Raw genomic sequence first — 21,537 nt, 5'->3', positions numbered from 1 at the left:
ATAATTTAGGAAGTCGAGAGGGTAAATAAGAGTAGATAGAGTATGAAGAAACAATAAGCAGTGAGGTGCAACAGTTACCCTATAACAGGTTTAACATCAGTGTAACAGGTATTCTGTTTTCCAAAGTGTTTTTTTATCATCACTTGCAACATCATATTCTGATGAGAGATTTTGAAGGTGGATAGTGAAATGACTGTGGGAATCATCATAGAGGGCTCTTCTCACATTGGTATCATCAACAAGGTCAGAGTTGCCTTTGACAGGTAAGGAAGGCTGTCACCCAGTAATGCTGTTAGGCTGGAGGGCAAGTTTCTAGAAAGGACATGAGGGTTCTATATTCACTGAACTGATTTGTGAAAGGCTTTGACAGTGCTAAGCTGTGGTGTTGGAGTCTGTGATAATCAGCTGTCAACTGCTTGGAAAAGGTAGCATAGTCAGTGTGAGCAGTCTGTGAAATGGTACTGGCTGTAGCATCGCATGTGAGCTTTTTAACAGGAAAATTCAGGAAGACCAAAGGAGAGGCTATTAGGGGGACAATATAAACATGTAGGTTAAGAATATTGTCTGTACAACTGTAGATTGTGAAATCCTGGATGACAACTTCAGCTTCGATCCTGAGGTGGTGTTTCTTTCTCTAGGTTCTCTTTGACTGCTTCCTTAAACCTTTCATTTAGTTTCCTAATTTCATTACTTCTGCAGGTGCAGGGGAGTATTGTTGTCCTGCCATCCCCCTGCCTCCCTCCCCCTGCCCAGGGAAATTGTTCCTTTTTGATCATACTGCTCTGTGTTTACTTGTTGGTGGATATCTTCTGACCAATTGCTGGTAGGCTAGGACAGGTTTTTGGGGCAACCTATGTAGCTAACACTGAAGCGCACCTCTGTTGTATGGTGAGTCGCTGAAAGGTTTATACCCTATCTGTGTGATCTGTTGCCTGTGTACTGCAGTAATATATTTCAAACCTTCCGCTTCAAATTCCTGTAATGTGTATTTAATGATCAGTCTTAAGTAGGCCTAGTGAGTACATTTGCCAGTGTAGCAAACTGGTTTGCATTAGCTTAATCAAAACTTTCTGTGATTAACTATTCACTAGAAACTTTAAAGTTTTAGATGAAAAATTATCCTTACATCTTCATTCCAGTTAGTCCATTTGAGGCTTTAACAAAAGCAATTTAAAATTGATACTGTTCTTTTTAATTGCCAGTATTTAAGGAGCTTAATATTTGTATATATATATGTGTGTGCATACACACACACACATATATATACACATAAAAAGCAATAAGCAACAGGGAAGTTGGTAAATGAAAGTGGTTTTGCAGCTACCGATGTGTAATTACACATGCATTAATTTTGGTGGAGTTCCATGTATTTAATGTTGAGACACTTGGACTGAGTTTATTTTATATTTCATATTTTTTGCTCAAAGTTATTAAAATACTTCCAACAAGATAGTGCTGTGCTATGTAACAAGTTATTTTATCTTTTCGTATTTGGGAATTACTTTGTATCTTTTGACTTCGTGGTTGAAGGTTTTTTTTTTTTAAAAAAAAGCAGGAATCTAAACTAACATACCAGAATACCTAAAACCATTTTATTTAGTTGGACACCTAGGCTTGTGGAAGTCAGACATCTAGGTTCTGTCCAGAATTTGCTTGTTGGTTTGTTACTACACATAATGTTAGACAGTTTGTGTTACTAAATGCATTATTTCCAGTTGTATTGAGTCACGTATTGCAAATAATTACACTTTACATTCCTATATAAGGTTAATGCTTATTGGTGAGTCACTGAATGAAAATGAAATAGGTGGTGATTTTGGTTCCTGTTTCAAACACGGTCTCTTTCACATAGTCTTTGGTGAGTGAGCGGGCACTTATTCTTCCTTTATTTGACCCAGAGGATTCTTAATTCTTGTCCTTTGTAGCCTCTTGCCGGGTGCTGTGGACATTTGTCTTGGGACAGTGTAAAACAGCAGCTGTCAGGTGGGGTCAGATGGGGAAGAAACTGTAGAGAGAGAGAGGCAGTTATGTCCTCGTGTGTCTCTTTTAGAAGGCGGCAGTGGCACAGGGCTTGTGCAATTTGGCCGAGCAGCTGTGCACTGTGGTGTCCAGGAACGCTTACCAGATGAGTTCTCTGCTAAGGTAAAACAGGGAACCTTGAGGTGATGTTCTAGCATTCAGGATGTGCTGAGCTGCTTAGTATTGCCACCTCAAACAGTTCTAAGTGTTGATGAATGCAATAACAGATACTGTGGGAACTTTAAAGCAAAAATCTGAGGTAGCCATGGAAATTAAATTTGAATAAAGTTAAGCACTGAGCTCAGCAGGAACTTCCAGTTTGAATTTTCTTATAGATTCTTCTCTTCCAGTTCAGATCTGCTTCTGGCACCAAATTCTTTTCTGTGGTCTAATCGTGAGTTATGATGATTTTATCTTTTAAGGAAAGGGAAAAGAACAAATATGCCATGTAAGTTGTGGAAATTACAGACTTTAGTCTCGCTAAGTTTCTGTTGCTTCCTAATGATTATTTATGCTTTAATACATGATCTATCTAAGCTTACAACCTCTTTTTAGGAAAAGATGTTTACTCAGCTTTCTGGATGGCAGAAGCAAATATTTGGTAACATAATTACTTGTTATCCCAGCCTCTGGATAATATATGGGATATTGATGTTAAGGTGGAAAGTTCAGTTTTTCTCTAAAATGCCTTTGTCATGGGTACTTCCTTCCAGTGTTCCTATTAACTCAAAAGTTTTTGCCCTTCTCCAGCACTGTTCCTTATAAAATATCACATGATTGCTGAAAGTGTGTGTGAAGTGGCTGAACTAGAACAAAATATTTGTAATTCGTTGCTTTAAAGAGTATGTGCTTCCTATTTTGGAGGCACCAGTCTAATATTGAGAAAACACCATGTGTACAGATGACACTTTCTAACTCACAGGATTGAGTTAAATGTTCAGTAAAGTATCTAGCTCACAAATTTGTTTTGAGCATTACCCAAGTAGCTGTTGATACCCAACTGGCTGTCCAGAGAGAATGTTTAATTAAAATGGAGATATGGTACAAAGTTTTCCTCCTTTTAGTTAAGGAAAACATAAGGTGTGACTCAGCCTTTGCCCCTGTGCTGCTTTTTAGCAAAAGCCAGTGACTGTTGCTGCCTCAAAACTATGACTGTGGTGTCTGGCTGTCTCAAAACGAGATCTCTTGTTGCATTTCATATCCGTCAGTGTTAACAGTGTCCTGTTGTGTTGGAATGGGAAAGAGATAACGCTTATTAAAGTTCTTATCTTTGACTTTAATAACATGGTAGATGATGCAGGTACTAACAAAAGTAAAAGTAATTTTGCTTTTGAAGACTAGAAATAGTGGACTTAAACTTTGGGATAGAGCAATAGAAAGGTATTTTATATATGGAAGTCTGCAATGGATTAGACACAGATGGCAAAGTGTTTGGCTTTCCTCTGCCTAGCTACAAACTCTGAGGCTTGGCTTCTGAGTTGTTCTCTCTTCTGTCACATACTGAGCTGTAAACTGGTAATTCAGGAGCTGGTTAATGATTTGATAGGGTATCTCTGCTGAGGGAGGGTAGAAGATGGCATATTGGGGTGGGGGGGGTGGGGATGCCAAAAGAACAGATTAAATACTGGGAGCAGCACAGTTCCACTGTCTTTGTTACTGTTTTCATCTGCCTATGCAAGCCTGTCAGAGAAGCAAATGTTATACTGAAGAACAAGTGTGTATAAATATAGTGAGTTAGGCCAAATCAGGTTTGTATTCATTTAGCTTTTGGAGTCTACACAGAAATACATTTGCAGGGCTGTACTGAGATGGTTCTGTTTTGCAGTACAATGGCTGTGGTGTTTTTTAAGCTCCCATCAGTATGAATCTTAGAATTACTATGACAGTAACTGTTGTAATACTGTTGGTTAGAAATTTGTTGATGTGCTTTCATACATTGAAAAGCAGTTTGTATTCCTTCAAGATTTTACAGGATGTCTTAAGCTAAGATTTACTAGTTCATAGAAAGAATTCCTTAACTGTGTATGGTAACAATGGGCTCTTTTCACTAACTCTTAAGTTAAAAGCATTTCAGCACATGTTGTGTTGAGACTGACCTTGTCTCACTAAATTTCTTTTCCTGTGTCACTTCTGTTGTCTATTGTCAATTATAGAAAACTAAAGAAAACTTTATTTATGTATGGTTGACAGAAGTTATCTTCCAGAGCAATTTCTCAAAAATTTCTCAAAAGCATCATGATTTTTCAAACAGTGCAAGTACAATTCAGAATCAGTATGATGGTGGCTAATCTTTTGAAAAATGAAAGTCCTGTTTCGTGGTGTGTTGTGAACTTGTGCCAAGAATGAAGAGTGATGCATCAAACCTGCTTTGTTTGCACAAAACCTGAAATGTGACTTCATAAAACAGTAAAGGTTCTAAAAATACTTTCAGGAAAAACTGGTGGTACTTACAGAAACCCTTTTTTAATGTTATTGCAGATCTCCACAGGATAAACGGATTCTTCTTGTGAACTCTCAGAACAAGTCTCTGTCTCAGTCTTTTGAAAATCTCTTTGATGAACCATCATATGGCTTATTGCAAGTATGCAGTCTTTGAGTTTTTTATTCTGCAGACATGTATTAAAAAAACCCACCCTACCATGTCACACAAATACTCCCTGAATCATTGCCGTTGTAGAAGCATTTATTGTGTCCTAAAACAAATGCTTACTATAGTAAAGTACAATTGTAAACTGTCTTCTGTGTTTGAATAACTTAACTCCCCTGTGGTACTTTTTCAGACCCATTCAAGTTAATGTTGTCTGTGATTCTGTACATTTGGGTACAGATACCTTTAGAAAAAGGAAGAAGGAAAAGTTTTAGGAGTTACCAAAACATTAATTAGAATTTTCTAATTTTTCCTTGACTTAAGTATTCTTTGGTATTTTCTGACAGTTTTGAGGGGATGCTGGAAATACAGTGGCAAATAGCACAATATTGCCTAAAGGAGGTTTTTTTTCTTAATGCTAAAACTGCTTACCATTTGGTGGGGTTTGTGGACTCATGAAAGTCAGCAGCAAATTTTCAAATTGAAATTTTGACTTGAATGAGGCTGGCGTTTTGATGCACTGATCTGTTAAAGAAAATCTTCATGAGTGAATTAAGTTAGTTTCTGAACTTAGTTGTAAAATTAAGTTTTGTGTGGGCTTCCTAGCAGAGTACATGATGATTCAGAATGCGTTTTCTCTCTGAAGACAGGGAAGCTAGGCATAAGAAAGATGTTTCGTGTCATTAATCACTGGAAAGGTAACAGTGGATCTGATCCACTTTTATACTTAGGTCAGGCTTACTGAGCACACTACTATCCTGTCTTTCAAATCAGTTGGTAGTATTATCTTAATACTTAAGATATCTTGTTTTAATCATGTAATGAATGCACTGTGTGAAAATACTGATACTGCAACTTCAGTAACTGAGACCTACAATACTCTTGCTGTTGTTTTGCTTTGAGTACAGAAATTCCAAATAATCTGAGGCTTTTGTGTTTTACTTGTTTTCCTTGTTATAACACAGAAATTGAAGAAAGATCCATACACAGTAACAATGGGAAGATTTTCCAAAGTCACAAACTATATTTTTGACAGTTTCCGTTTAAGTGACCCTTCAAGTCAAAGGCGACCACCATCAGAAATGGCAGACTTTCTCAATGATGCTATTCCGGAGCTGAAGATAAATCAGCAGGAAGAACCAGGATTTGAAGTCATTACACGAGTGAGTGTGTAAATGAATGTGATACAGATGCATTTCTTCTTTTTATGCGCACTTTTAAAGGAGTGGTAGCACTTGAAGCTTGGTCAGTTAAGTGTTTATGCGATTGTGACAAATGCTGCCCTACCATTTATTCACAAGAATGAGATCATCATCAGCTGCTCCTAGGATATATAATTTTTGTGCCTGCAAATGAGTTTAGCTTCGAAAGAAAGCTTGACATTATTGAAATGGGGTTTATCATGGTCTTCAAATCACTACCCTGAAAAGTGACCCATTTAATGTTTAGTGTTTCCTCTGTGGTCAGATAGAGAGATGTTAAGTAAAATTGGGCTATGCAGATTAGTAACCAACTTTCTTGGCTCATCACTTTGACGTTGCAGTTTGTTTTAAGAGGGCTAAGAAGATTAAAACAAAGTATTTAATTGGATGATTAATGTCTAGGATGTACAAATGTAAAGATTTGTGTATAACTTGAACCAAAGCTAGAATGAACTTGTAATTGGATCATGAGTCATTTTGGGCTCCTGTTGGTGTCTTTTACAGATAGGTGGAAAATGTTTACTTTTAGGTGCTTGTGATTACTATCTAAGCAAGTTACATGTTAAACTGTTTTGAATGCTATTTTTTTAATTGAGTTTGAAGTAGTGTTAATAGCAGTAGCTGTGTGAACTGCGTAATTGTAAAAACTAGCTGCCTAGCACTTAATCAGTTAATTTATCAATGAGAAAAAGTGTAACAAATGCTACATACTGAAGATAACACTGACCTATATGTCTTAATCAGGCAAATGTCTTAAACTTCTAAAGAGTTCAAACACAAATTGACTTGGTGGTTACCATCATCAAAATGTTTTTAGAGAGCAAGGAATTACTGGCTGCTGAATTCTGCTGTGCTTAAACGTGCAGTTTGGAAACAGAGACTAACCACAAGCTCTGCAACTTTGGTGTGAAGGCACATAGAGCCTTGGGGTTTTTTTTTAAGGGGCAGTGTACTTAAACTGATCTTTCTGTCACACTGTGCAGTCTGTGTGGGTTAGCATCTCTAAACCCAAGTCGTTTTTCAGTTCTATCTTAAGATATGGTAGTGTGTATCAGGAATGTGCTTTTGAAGTGAAGCTCCCCATTGGCCTTGTTTGCTGTGTGGCACATACCTAATGTGTTCCTGTTGCACGGAGGCTTTTAGTCCATGGGAAGCTAGCTCAGAGGTGTTTGGGGGTAGAAGGTTATTTAAAATGCACATATATATACCCTCCTCCAAAATCTGAAATATTAACATATATACACCCAGGCCCTCAGCACGGGGTCTTGTTCTAAAGATTTGCTTGTGTTGCTCATCAGTACTTGCTAATGGGGACACAGCCTTAGATCCTTAAGAGTTGCTAACTGAGGTATGCAGATGTGAAAATGTAGTTGCACCGACTATAAGAAACTGGCAAGCTTAGTACTATTTGTGCAGTTTTTTAAAATGACTGAAGCACTTCGGTGGGGTCCATATAATGTATTTGTGTGTTTCAGATCGATCTAGGAAAACAGCCTGATGTCAGTAGAAGAGAGCCTGTATTGGCTGAAGAATGGGCTAAGAATATGGATTCTGAAGGAAGAATTTTAAATGTTGACTACATAAAGCAATCAATATTCAAAGGGGTAATTTGTTTTTCTGAAGTCAACAAGACGTATGGCCTGATTCTGTCCCCTTTTTCTTTCCTTCCCAAACCACGTGTATGCTGCTTTCATTATACTTTTAATGCTTTGTGTAGGACTTTGAGTATGAGCCAGTCAGTATTCTTGCAGAGACTTCATAAAGCATGATTTCACGCTAATCAAATAGCTCAGCAGTCTTGGAACCATATGAAATGTTCTACAAGGAGAGAGATCTTGTGGTGACTGGCAAAAGTGAATGAGTTGAAAACACAAAGGCTTAAGTGATAAGAGAAATCAAAGTGCCTTTTAGGAAAACACCACTGTGTCAGTGTTAGGATATCGGGTTTATTCTTTTCTTTTTGAGGGTGTTTTCTTGTCCTTCTCCAACAAAAGCTTCTCTTCTTTGTCTAGCAGTTTGCCTGGATTTGGCCCTCATCAGAGCAGTCTTAAATGCTTTTGCTGGTATTTTTTTTATTGAACTGAGGGTTTTTGCAATATGAATGTGAACTTAGTCTCTGTGATGGATATTTTGTGAACTTTGTCCCATAGCTATTCTACGTAATGTTACTTTAGTATATATCTTTTTTGGTGGGAATTCTGCTGCCTTTAATGCATTCTTTGTGCACCTGTTGATGCATGTTTGTAAGCATGCAGTCTTGCATTTTTGGAGTTTGAGCAGAAGTGGAGAATGATAACATTGGTATCACATTTCTTTTAAAGACATACATACTAAGTAATGTACTGTGAAGATGGTAGTGTGAAATCGAGGTCGTATTCAGTTTCTGTGACTGTTCTTTAAGATACCTGTGCCTGAGGTGCCCAATTAAGGACCCTTCTGCAGTCATGAGAATTACTACATTTCCCTGTCATCTTTGTCCATTGCCGGATGAGTGAGTACTTGGTCTTATTTATGACTCAGGATTCCAGTGACTTCCAGTACATAAGTGCAGATCCTCAATAAAAAAAAAATGTTAGGATGCCTCTTTTAAACTGTTTTCCTGTTACTGAAAAAGTTCCAGTTGCTACTTGTTTTTGCAGTGGTTGATGCTGTTTGCTGCACCATCTTCCTTGCCTTAATCTAATGGTAAATGAAGAAATATAGTGAGTATTCAAGCTGGCCTTGGACTGGTAAACTGGGGAGTCTTGATAGCAAAAGTGCCTCATTCCCATGAGTATACTGCGGGAATTTTTCAACTCTTCATGAGAGTTGGGATCTAATTCAGCTAGTACATCTTTGCCATCTACAATGATGAACATTACTTGGAAAGATTTCTCATAAATAGTGTCCTTGAGTGGACACTAGGTTTTCTAGTTGCTTGGAAGATTCATCTGTGTGTTGCCCATGTCTTGTTATATGAAAATATTAGTTAAAAAAAATAAATAAATGGAAGTCTAGTCCTCAAGAACAGTTTGTGGTGAGACCAGAAGTTTGGCAGTTAAGCAGCATGATCTTTAAATATATAAATTCTAAAGGTACTTCTCTTTCGCTTCTTAAAGTCTGTGATGCCAGTAAGGTTTTCATTTCCAGCAGTGAAGTGAAAATATGGGAAGAAAAGTCTTCTATGAAGTTTCATTTTTATGGTCTAAGGATGAATCCAGTTGCTTCTACAGTTTTCTACTTAATCACATTCTCTTCCTCCTGTTTCCTCCGAGTGTGATGCCTAGTTAGCAGATAAGATTTGGCTACAATGTAAAAAGAAGCTTAATTACAAAAATTCTCTTTTAGGTTGTTACTTCAAGAAGTGTTGTATCAATCACTACAGGAATGTTTCCTCACAAAATAGACATCAGTATTTTTGTTAATGTTTCATATCCATTTTTCCCTAGGGTCTCTGCCATACTTTAAGAAAAGAGGCATGGAAATTTCTTTTGGGGTATTTTCCTTGGAATAGCACTAAAGAAGAGAGAGCAAGTCTGCAAAAAAGGAAAACGTGAGTACAGTGGGGATTTTGTAACAAAATAAATTAAAAAGCTGCTTTTTTCTTAACTCATGTAGTGGTGTAGAAAGCTTTTTGGAAACTATAAGGACAGCTGCTAAAGATTGTTGAATGCAAAGAGGTGTGTGAGACTAAAAAAATGAATGTTATACTAAAAAATACTACATAAACGAGGTGTTATCCCACTTACGCCAAAGAACCAATAGGATGAATGAATGCTTCAATAAAAAAGGAAGACATGTAATAATGGAGCATGTTCTGGTTTCAAAATTATCTTTTTTCAGGGATGAATATTTCAGGATGAAACTGCAGTGGAAATCTGTCAGTGAGGAGCAGGAAAAACGAAATTCAAGACTAAGAGATTACCGGAGTCTTATAGGTATATTATTCTTACCTTAGAAACATACCTAACTGTACAAAATGCACACACTTTTACAATTAAATATGAAGGTGAAAAAATGCAACCTTTTGAGTAACCTGTATGAAGAGGCATTGGCAACCAACATGTTGCTGTTGTCAGAAGTGTATAAACTTTATCGTATACTTAATACTAAAACTTCCTTAGTACTTCGGGGCTGTACACCGGGTTACAGAATGGCTGGATTTTTTTTAACTTCCTTAATAACAAAAGGCTCTTCATTGCATGTTATTTCATGATGTAATTTTACTGGAAATGTCATTAAAATAATGACATACAATAAGAATGTGAAAATGTGTCTTTTTATATTCTAAAATTTCTTACAGAGATTTGTATGTGTACATTCTGACTTGTGGGAGTTTATACCTACTTTTAAAAATTTCATCAAGTTCTGCTGACTACTAGAATTTCGTATCCTTGGTTCTCTTTGGTAGTGCAATTTGGGCACCAATGTGTGGGATTACTGAATAGTTAGTTCAGGAGACAGATTTTTGTGCTACTCTGAGACATGGACTAAGCTTATTTCAGCCAGTTACTCAGCAGGCAAGCTGAAAGGGTTGAGAAAGTCTAATCTTAGCAGATTAGTAAACTTCCTTTTTAGAGAGTGTCTATGTTTAACAGGAAAAAAAATAATTGGAGTTCTAAAAGTGCTGAGGTTTTGTTGCTGTTAAAGCAGTTCTGTTCCTTTTTAAGTGTTTGAAGTGTAAATGACAATATTAGGCTTAGGTTGTAGAATAGGTCCAAAACTACTAAATATTCCTTTTGATAAAACACTCTTAAAATTTTGCTTATTTAAATACATCAGTCTTGAATTTCACATTATTAGAGAGTATGCTGTGTGCTTGTTACGTTTGAGGCATGAAAACTGCCTGATGAAACAGGCAGTTCAGGTCGCTATGAGTTACAAGTCCTTGTTAAATAGAATTTATAAACATGCTGTCATCAACTATCACAGTGTCTTTGAGCTGATCATCTGGTAACTTTCCTACTATGGCTTATGCTGCATTGCATAAGTATTCATAAATGGCATTGCGTAGCTAATTCACATAAAATTGTTCTTAATCCCTGTAAGTGTAAAACATTTTCACTGAATTATAATCAGGAAATTTTCCATAAAAAGTATTAACAAAAAAAAGCAAAATGCTTTAAAATATATTTATAAGCAAATCCTTTTATTGCAGACAAGAAGGATTTTCTTTCTTTTAAAATATTCTTTTTTGTTGAAATGACATTCAGTTACGCAGTTGTCTTAAACGCTTCAAAGCTTTGCAAAAGTGTTTGGGGAAAAAAGCAGTGGCTTAAAGATATTTTCAAACAAGTTCTACAAAGCCAGCATCAAATGAATTCAGAATGTTTTTTTTATCTGGACTGTTTTCTTAGAAAAAGATGTAAACAGGACAGATCGAACAAATAAATTCTACGAAGGTGAAGATAATCCAGGATTGATTTTACTTCATGATATTTTGATGACGTATTGCATGTACGACTTTGACTTAGGTAAGTTGTGTTCCTGTGAATGTAAAAAGCCTTTTTAGTTTCTGATACGCAGCTTCGCTTATGATAAGGCCTGTTAATACAATTGAACTTGTATTGATTACAGTGCTTTTTGTAAATACCAGTATGTATATTTTAATACTGCAGATAGCTTTGGTCAGTTTCTTATCCTGTTTATTCTTCTGTCTGATTCTTATCACAGGCATCTGAATCCATCAGCTGAAGTGGGATTGGGAATTAGGTGGCAGTTTGTCTTCACTGTAGCTCAGTTTTCTTTGTTTCCGATTTTTTGTATTGTGGGGTATTTTTAGGAATTGAAGCAGTTTTGCTTTTCAGAGTTTTAAAGGGATTTGTGTCTTTGGAGCTTGAGTGTTATATCAATTTTTAAGACTGCTGTATCAATAAAAATGATAAACCAGCTGCCACTGCTGTAATTAAAGCTCAGTGTGCTGAACCAGCTGTTTGTAAACATGGGTGCTCTTAGGAATACTTTAAAAGCTGGTTCTTGAGGAGTACACTTAACAGTCTGTCAAAAATTATGCTTTAGTGTATGCATCTACTGCAGAAGCAAGAACATATAATGTCTTGCTTTAATCACAGTGTGCTGGATGTCTAAGTCTTGGATTCTGTTAACTCTTTTGGAAGGGAAGGAGGGAAAAGATACTTCTAGCTGCTTCCCTCCTCCACCCCAGCATGACATTTGCCTGTTGTGCACTAGGGGTATTTTCTTGGTATTCTGTCTCAGAATACCACGTTGTGTCAGAATTTGAATGAAAAGCAGGAACAACTCTTTAACCACTAGTAAACTGGCTGCAGAGCCATAGTACTTGTCAGCTGTTGTGCTTTCTGTCAAGTCTGTAGTGAGACTTCATCTTTGGCTTGAAAAAGAAGGGGAAAACTAAAACTCATTGAGGCTGTTTAAACGTAGCTGTGTTTCACGTCTTTCCATGTTTCAACCTTCATTAATGCAGAGTAACATATAAGTGAACTTAAAGCACATTCACCACCCGCTACTAAAAACATTGTTTAGATGGCTTAAATGTATGCAGTGGATAAGTCTTCTGTCTTACAAACAAGCAAGAATAGATGGAAATGTAGTGCAGTTGACTCTCTTTCCAAGGCTTCTAAGCTACCCAAGCAATCGGTACGATGCTGCTCTTAATCCTTTGACAGCAGCTGTAGAGGTCTGAATAATACCACAAACTGCCAGACAGGGGAGGGAACAGAACAGCTGATAATACAACATTTTTCTGAATGAATTCCTTAAGTCTGCACTAATGAAACTGGTTTTATTCTTTAAGAGACCTGTGAACTGTCTTGAACAGAATTTTCTCTGCACCTGTTTTTAATTGGCTATAGTATTAAATGTGTGGGGAATAAAACATTTTTTCTTTTGACCTTTTAATTATTTACCTGTTTTCTATTCCCTGTTCTGTTCTTCTCACACCTGCTCTGCATTTTCACAGTCATTGACTCTAATCCTCTTTTCAGTTATTCAGTTATAATTATGTTAATAAATGTTATCAGCCAACTGAGAAATGTCAGGTTGAACCAACTACTCATGATAGACATGCACGTAAATAGTGTTCTCCCTTACTTAGTGAGGTCAGCAGCAACAGGGCAGTAGATAAGCTGACTTGAGCATCAGTGGTAGGGTAGTTGGAAGAGTCAGGAAGAAGGGGAAAAATGAGTTCTAAAACTCATGGTCCTCTGTTCTTCTTAATTGGGCTGTGAATTACGAGGAAGCTGGTATAAGCATTAAAAAGCTACAGAATTTTGAAAATGCTTTGTGTACAACTACAGTTTTCTAGGTATTTGTAAAAATTATATGCTGTAAAAATGGCCAGTTTGTTCTCCAGTTATATGTAAGCTTTTCTTATAAGGCCTGTAAGTGCTTTTTAGGGCATAGGAACTTGATTTACTGTTTCTGGGTACAGAAACCTAAAGGCACTTCCTTGATTCAGGTCTGGGTATGTGTTGTTTCATGCTTCTCACAAGCAATACTTTGCTTAATCCCTTTCCTCAGTTTTGATAGGTCGTAGTCTTTTTTGTTGTTGGCTGCTTGGTTACATAGATGGTCTTAGGTTTTGGTGTTTAAAAATGCCATCCAAGCATAACAGTTCCTTCTTCCCTAATTACAGAAATCCTTAAAGCACATTCAGTGCCAGAAAAAATGAATGTTAATTGTGAAATTGTCTTCATAAAAACTATTGCACCATATTTTTGACCTGGGGATGAAACTCAACATCTCTTCTTCAAATCTATTTGAGAAGAAAATCTTTAGTTGGGGGGGATTGGGAAGGCGTTAAAAGATTTTTAAACGTCTGGAAGAAAGCAAGGTGTTAGATGGAGATGAGAATAACAACTACAAGTCTGTGTTTGTGATGGTGCAAGGTATATATTTAATCTTTCTAAAAATGTCAGTATGTACTCCTGAGCTCTAAATGGGAACTCTTTTTACTAAAAATTCTTGTCTTGGCTCAGTTTGTAAATATGTTAACAACTACAGAAACAATGCATTTGTGTTATATCTCTTTAGATTGGCAGAAACCATTGCTAAATCTTGTTTGATCTGCTGGATGTTGGTTATTATTAATATAAAAATGTCTTTGCTGGTGATTGAGTTGGGAAATTACAGTATCTGTACAAACTTGGAATGCTAACATTTATTTAACTCTGTCATTTACACACTTGAAAAATTGCTGTTTAACTGCTGAGTTTGACTGAATTCTTTCTGGCTTTTTTCTTTTTTTCTCCATCAAGGTTATGTCCAGGGGATGAGCGACTTGCTGTCACCTGTCTTGTATGTTATGGAGAATGAAGTAGATGCCTTTTGGTGCTTTGTATCATACATGGATCAAATGGTAAAATAAGGCTTTTTTAGCCCACATAAACAATGTAAGCTGTGGATAGCATTTGGGGTTAACTTATTTTATAAATTTCATTGGGTTTTTAAAATTCTCTTAAAGCAGTCATCTTACGTTTGAAGTCAATGTTTCTTCCGGTTGACACGGGTTATTGTGGGTTTGTGATACTGTTACTGTGCCATGAAGACAAATTTGACTCCTTGGAATTCCAAACTCAGAGCCGTCACAGACAAATTTGTATTAAATGGGAGTCCTCTAGCAGGGTGCTGTTCATGACGGGTTCACTGTCATACCTACCTTTTGGCATTTGTTAAAAGCAATTTAGACTTCCCACAAAATAAGCTTTTATGAATGGTGCATGTGGCAAAACAATGTGACTGGTATAAGAATAAAAAAAAAAGTTGTCTTTTTGGTTTTTAAATGCAGTGGTGCTGCTTGGAGGTACAGACCATAGGCTGATTATAAAATGTTATTTATTATGTACAAAAGTGTTATTGAAGAAACACAGTTCATTGCTTTAATTAAGTTTCAGTAAAAGGCAGACATTTCATTAGGTAGAAGTACAGTTAAATATCCGTATGTGAAATAGCTAGAGGGTGAGAATCACTCTTGCAATAACAAAACTTTTTTTTAAAAAAATGAAAAATGGCTGTAAATATCAAAATGATCATTGAGTTAATAAAACTGACAGTGCTGATATTTTATTCTATCCAGCATCAGAATTTTGAAGAACAGATGCAGGGTATGAAGACGCAACTAATTCAACTGAGTACTTTGCTTCGTTTACTAGACAGTGGATTTTGCAGTTATTTAGGTAGGTGTGTTATTTATGCACAATAACTAAAACAACTTACTGCATTCTGTATGCATTGATGTCCTTACCAGTCTTTAAACATAATTCTGATAGTTATATTACATGAGTACAGGACTTGTAAATTAATAACGCCTGAAAGATTTCAATAATTGCTCCATGCCCATTGAAGAACAGGGTCATCTTGTTACTGATTTTAAAAATATGCCATCCTCTGGCACGTATCTTTTGATGCTGAAAAGGGGCTATCGTCCTAAAAATCAGTGGTATGATTGCCTACCTGTAAAGTGTGTTGGTTGTCCTTCTCCATGCTGCCCTTGCCCTCACCCCTTCCCTTTTCTTAGCCAAATTTGGTGTTTATGCAATGTAACACTCTTATTTCTAGAATCTCAAGACTCAGGCTACCTTTATTTTTGCTTCCGATGGCTTCTTATCAGATTTAAAAGGGAATTTAGCTTTCAAGATATTCTTCGACTCTGGGAGGTAAGAAGGTATTTTGTCACAGAAACTTCAGCAGTCTATAGAGTTTAGAACAAAAAGCGCTGTGAAGTGATTAATAGTCTAAAAGATTTACTTTTTAGAACTGATTCATTGCAATATGCTGGGGATATATTAAAATAAGTCATGTCTTTTTAGCCAAAACAACAACTTGGGAAGTTAATGAAAAAATACTTTTAAGAGCTGGGGGGAATAAACTGACTTTCTGGAAACAGTTTGGACGGGATCCTTCAGATAAGGCTCTTAAGTGAAATTAGTAAGTGGAGAGTATTAGTTAACTTTTAATGGAAAACAGCTTATGCTAGAAGAAATAGCATTTCTGTGTGTCTGATTAATTCATTGATATTGGTAGTACTTTTAAGATTAGGTGGAATGAAGCACTGGTTGGGTAGGTTTTGTTAGCCCAAACCATCAAGAGAATGATGTCAGAAGATGCAGTTGATCTTGATAATAAGGCCTCATGATGCCAAATAACTTCTGTAAAACATAAAACGTCGAAGTTCTGATAATTCCAGGTTAATGAGATCTTCATTTAGGCAATCTTGGGATCAGGTAGAGTAATTCAGACAAACTAGCACTTTGTTGAACACTTTAATTCTTTGTTTCAAGAAAATCAAGGAGTGTGTCAACAGGACAGGTTTATTGTGTAAGATGCGTTTAACAAGAGCACAGTATCCACTAAAAACTCCCAAACATCAGAATTAATGTTCAGATGAATGGAAGGCGTATATTCTAGGATATAACATCACGTAGAGTTGCATTGGGGAACGGAAGGGTAATGAAAAGAACAGGACTGAGATGCATAAAGTTTGTACTATAATGAAAAATAATGTTGTTTGTACTATAATGAAAAATAATGTTGATGCTTTTATTCACTTTTTCCACTAATGAAAAAGGAGGCACATACAGAGGAGGACCAGTATTTAAAGCTGTCTAAAGTAAATCTTTTTTAGCTTTTTATTATCTGTTGGTGGAATTTACTATCATAGAGTATTGAAGTGGTATTTTAACTGAAGAAGACTAAAAATTTTATGAATAACATTCATAAATAAGGGCACCAAAGTGTACAAAACAGAAGGAATTCTCTTATTCTGAGGTATAAATGATAATGATTTTTTTTTGGAAAAAAAAAAAAATCACCCATCTCATTTCCCCCCCCTCAGTGTTATGTTGTCTTCTCAGTATTTTTTTTTAAGATTAATTTTTCTTTTTAAATTGATGACAATAGTATTTTTGTTTATAGTTTATAGTCTCAGGCTAGCATCACCTTGGCTTTAATGTAGGTATACATTTGCATACAGAAAAGAAACATACCATATTTCTAACTTTTTTTTTTTCTTTCTGTTTTAGGAAGGTGATGGAAACTATTGATGTATGATAGTCTTGTAGGCTTCTTCTGGCACATTATAATACATGTTTACTACAAGTATTCAATTTCTTTGCTAGGAGATATGGAACGGGAAGGGGTTTTAAAGATGAAAATCTTGTTTTCCATTTTAAAACAAACTGATTAAGGCATTATATTGATGTTTTTATGTGAAAGCTAGTATCACCTTTGTCACAGTTGAAGTCCAGCTTACAACAGTTTGGGTTTTTTTCCTGTTCATAGCTATGCAGCTTCATTGGTATTAACGGTGTGTATATGTGGGATTTACAAGGGCAAGCTTTAGACACAGGAGACCATTTTCCCCTTTGTAATCAGCAGAGAAAAATGAACTGCTTTTACGGTATTTCAGTCTGAGCAAAATTGATGTGCTGTTTTGTAATAGCACATGAATGGAGGGAACTTACTTGAAAGTGATGTCACCCTGTGACATACTTGCTTGCAAAGGGTAGAATGGGAAGAAGGGGAGGGACCATCTGAGATTCCAGTCCCCAGCTCTAGGACTTCTAGGGCATTTTCTGTCTAATACATGAATTTCAGGGTGTTCTTTTGGACCTCCGTTTCTGTCCTCTGAGTTACCTAACTCTAAGGTAGTATCGGATACTTTTCCCCTGTTCCCACCGGCTTCACGACTTCCAGTGTTTTATCTCAAAAAAAGGAATGAAGATTCTTCACTAGACCAGTTATTAGACTTTTGCCTTGAAGATGGGAGATACTACTCCCCACCAGCTGGAGTGGAAGCTAAACCTAAGCTCTCCTAATTACCGAGCAAAGCAATAACAGTCAGGTTGTGGTAGAAAATGTGGGTGGTTATATCATCATTACATGGTGCAGCAGGGTGTGCTAGGCAGCGCACGTGCTAGAGAGGTGTCATTCTACCTTGTGTGGGTAAGTTGAGACACATGGTATTTGCAGTGCTATATGCAACACCTTTTTACAGAAATATGAATCCAGGTTAAACTGCCCTGTGGGTAGGATTATTTATGGTATGTTTCAGCAGTCTCTCTCAAACTCAGACGGGATACTGAGCCACTGCTTAGATGTCCCAGAATTGAGAGCAGCTCAGTTCCTCTTTCACAGTGGAGGGATGGACAATATTACCTAGTAATTCCAGCCTGGTCTTATTCTTCTCTTGCACAGTGGGCTGCTTCATTCTCCAGATAGTGCAGGAAGACTGGGTAGAAAAAGAAGAATCCCAGAAGAAAAATTCTCTTAACAAAATTACGTAGCTAGCTCAGAATTAACTTCCAGTGTTATGCTAGTACAGCTCACATAGTATAAAACTGGAGTGATCTAGTGATAAATTACTTTACATATATGTTAGTACTGGTTACGAATATTCATGGATGCTGAGGTAGCACCAGAACAAAGGAGTCCTTACTTGCATAGTTTTATCAGAAAGATACAGGAGGAAAAGAGTTAATACACTTGAGTGGTATACTTTTATATTCCTAATTTAAATGCTGGTTTTCTTTGATCTGTTCAGCTCTTTGTGATGCTGTTGTTACGCATTTACGTACATAAGCTTAACTGCATACTCTGCTCCAGACTTTGAGAGCTGTATTGAAAACAGTAGCAAAAAGTATGGAATTTCTTGCAGCTGGTGACAGCTGCTAATTTTCCTCAGAGAGGAGAGAATGTCTGTAAGCATCCTTGCTAGTATTACTGTGTTTTTTCCCCTCTTGAGGCCAGATCTAGCTTCCACTGCAGTTAAGCCTGAAGCCAGTACTACTTTAAGTAGGTATTCCAGTAGGATAGCATTAAGTTGGAGACATGAAAGTTAAATATTCTGTTAATGTCCATAAAAAGGTAACTGTTAAACAGGACTATATTTTGGGTCAATTTCCCCTATAGCCTGCACTGTCATGTTCCTATCATCAATATCGTGGTTAGGTTAACGCAGCTTATTGTCTGACATACTTCATCATGATTGCTGTAGATGATTCATGGTATGAATGCCATGAGAATTTGAGTGTACCAGAAATGTGTGGGTAGTAGTCTGCTCTCTTCATATGCAGACTTGGTGTTGAATCAAATCCATGTATAGCTGTCAGTATTTCCTTCTTAAGAAGTAGGAGTGGAAAAAAAACCCACCCAAAACCACAACCAAACCAAAAAGAACCAGTAGTGTGTAGAAAGGCCGTATTTGGTAGACTGTAGGCATTTTGTATGATAGTTACCGTTGTATCAGTCTGTTTGTATTCCAGCCTTTTTCCAGGAGTGAGAGAATACTTTATCAGATATCCAATATTCTGTTAAAGATGTGAAATTTAATTCTGGACTGAGTGAATTGAATCTTAATTGAAACATTCACGATTAATTGTGCTTTATTTTAAGTGAACTTGGTTTGGATATCTCTCAGATTTATGCAATTCTGTTTACATGTACTAGTGATAAAAGTTCAAGTAAGCTCTTGCGGAGCTTTAAGGCTGTGTTCTATCAATAATGAAGAAAAGAAATTTTTGCTAATGAATTAAGACTGAATCTTCATGAGTCTGCTTTCTTACCTGCCTCTTTTTGAGAGTAAATCCATTGACTTAAATCCCTTTATATGTCTGTCAGAGCAATTTATGCAGGTTTTTCTTCATTTTTTTTGTTGTCAGAAGTGTTCTCCAGCTTTCTGCCCACCATGCTTATTCTCTTTGACTGTTTTTTTTTCCTTTTTTTTAAATGTGACTCTTAAAAACATGCTGAAATAGGGTATTAATACTGAAGTTGCACATTTCAGTCCCAGTGAACTCGCAGAATGATTATCAGTGGCCTCTGTGGGACCAGAAGCCAATGTGTCTGCAGTCAGAAAGTAACACCCCCCTACCCCCAACACCTGCGTGTACATGTATTTGGGCTTTTGTAGTGGGGAAATTGGGAAAAATTTTAGCACCTTATTTATAACTGATAGAACCTTTTTGGGAGGTTGCTGAGCACAACGCACTTATACCAATTCATACTTAATGCAGACACACTAAGCCACACAAATAATTAGTTAGTTTTAATTACTTTTGTGTAGTTAGTAGTTTTGAATGGGAGAATTTCACAAGAGCCAAGGCAGAACGCACACACTCACAGAACTGCAAGCTCAGGCAGCTTAATAACTGTATATAGTGGGCAACCTGGTAGACATAGAAGTCTTAAAGAATGGGATAAGCATTTGGTGACTCAAGACTTGCAGTTGTCACTAATTGGCCAAAAGACAAACTTCACATAGTTGCATAAATACTTAGTTGCCTTCAAAAATAGCTTATTGTTAGTTAAGCTGCCTGGCTTGAGGGCATTTCCAACTCATTTTCTAAGAACTGCTTTTCTTTTTTTGAGGAAGAGCATGAGCACTTAAAAAGTGGTTTTCTTATTTTAACAGGTCATGTGGACAGGATTGCCTTGCCAGAATTTTCATCTTCTCCTTTGTTGTGCTATCTTAGAATCTGAAAAACAGCAAATAATGGACAAGCACTATGGCTTTAATGAAATATTAAAGGTATTGAATTCTTATGCGTTATTGAAATACTAATTAACTTTTTGAAGTTAATGCGATGTGTTTGTATTTCATGTTGGGCAGCAGGAAAAGTTCATACTATCTTCTGAAGGCTTAAATGTGAGCCAGATATTTATCTTCCATGCTTTCAAAATGATTTGGTTTACGTCTATGTTTAGTGCTAAGATTATTAACAGACGGAAAACGATTCTGCCCCTTAGAGTACTGCTTAGTATGTTTAATCTTAATTTTTGCTTTTTTCTTCTATAATCTTACTTATCATCTCTTTGAAAACGTGATCTGGGGGATACCTAGGAGGGCTGGATAGTTTGTCACATTTAGAAGTGCCGTGGATTCCTGTTAAGAATATTGGGTACTGGTGAAAGCCAGCACTGCCTACTACAGGTTTCAGTACCCATTTGTCAAAGCAAATAGAGTATGTTTAGCATTTCATAGCTTAAGGAACAAGCTTGTAAGGTGATCCTTACTAGCAGTGCAGTACAGTATTAGTGTGTTTAAGTGTATTGTATTTCAAATAAAGCATATTTACCATTTATAATACTTACTGGTTTTGTGAATATATTTTTAGCATATCAATGAACTGTCTATGAAAATTGATGTGGAAAATATACTCTGCAAAGCAGAAGCAATTTCTATACAGATGATGAATTGCAAGGTAAAGATATTTTGAATATATCTACTGTGAGCATTTATAGACAGTAAAAGTATGTAGTTGGCTGTTAGTGCACATGTATGATTTGGCAAATAACTAAATGCCTGGGTATGATAAAGGATGTGCTGTATAGGGCACGTGTCTTCTAAAAGTCTGCGAGCAAGAGTTATTGATTTTTCTAGAGCAGCGTTGTTGGGGAAGACTGGATTGTGCTTTTTGGTCATGATTTCTTAACTTACTAGATAACTTAGTACAAGTAACTCGATGTTTAGTGTGCTCAAGAAAAATGAGGTGAAAGGTGCATTGCACTGAAAGCATGCCAGACTTACTAGGTAGAACCTAATGATTCACTGACTAGAACTAATTTTGGTAATTATAATTAATTGTGTAATTATAATAGTTTAGACTGTTATTTTTGTAACTAAGATTATACTGTTAATTGGGAATTGATTCCTGAGCCTGTCCCCTTTGCTGTCTTCTTGAAAAGCAGATACAGAAAATGGTAACTTTAATGGAACTAATGCTGAGAGATGCTGTCAGTACAGCTAAATTCAGATTAATTATTACTTACTGGGGG

General features: G+C 36.5%; 1 protein-coding gene across 2 annotated transcripts in view; it reads left to right on the top strand.

Moving 5' to 3' along the window:
* Positions 1 to 21,537, top strand: part of TBC1D15 (TBC1 domain family member 15) — a 37,203-nt gene that overhangs the window by 14,167 nt on the left and 1,499 nt on the right. For both annotated transcript variants that reach the window (XM_037387851.1, XM_037387853.1), the window contains exons 6-16: positions 4,498 to 4,600; positions 5,572 to 5,769; positions 7,284 to 7,412; positions 9,237 to 9,340; positions 9,631 to 9,725; positions 11,145 to 11,261; positions 14,022 to 14,122; positions 14,840 to 14,939; positions 15,322 to 15,419; positions 20,174 to 20,290; positions 20,877 to 20,963. In XM_037387851.1, coding sequence (XP_037243748.1) covers positions 4,498 to 4,600; positions 5,572 to 5,769; positions 7,284 to 7,412; positions 9,237 to 9,340; positions 9,631 to 9,725; positions 11,145 to 11,261; positions 14,022 to 14,122; positions 14,840 to 14,939; positions 15,322 to 15,419; positions 20,174 to 20,290; positions 20,877 to 20,963 — 1,249 coding nt within the window. The remainder of the gene's footprint in view (positions 1 to 4,497; positions 4,601 to 5,571; positions 5,770 to 7,283; positions 7,413 to 9,236; positions 9,341 to 9,630; positions 9,726 to 11,144; positions 11,262 to 14,021; positions 14,123 to 14,839; positions 14,940 to 15,321; positions 15,420 to 20,173; positions 20,291 to 20,876; positions 20,964 to 21,537) is intronic.

This window comes from Falco rusticolus, chromosome 5, assembly GCF_015220075.1.
Source record: "Falco rusticolus isolate bFalRus1 chromosome 5, bFalRus1.pri, whole genome shotgun sequence".
Classification (NCBI taxonomy): Eukaryota; Metazoa; Chordata; class Aves; order Falconiformes; family Falconidae; genus Falco; species Falco rusticolus.
The sequence above is the reverse complement of the archived record's forward strand: the minus strand, read 5'-3'. Positions and strand labels throughout refer to the sequence as shown.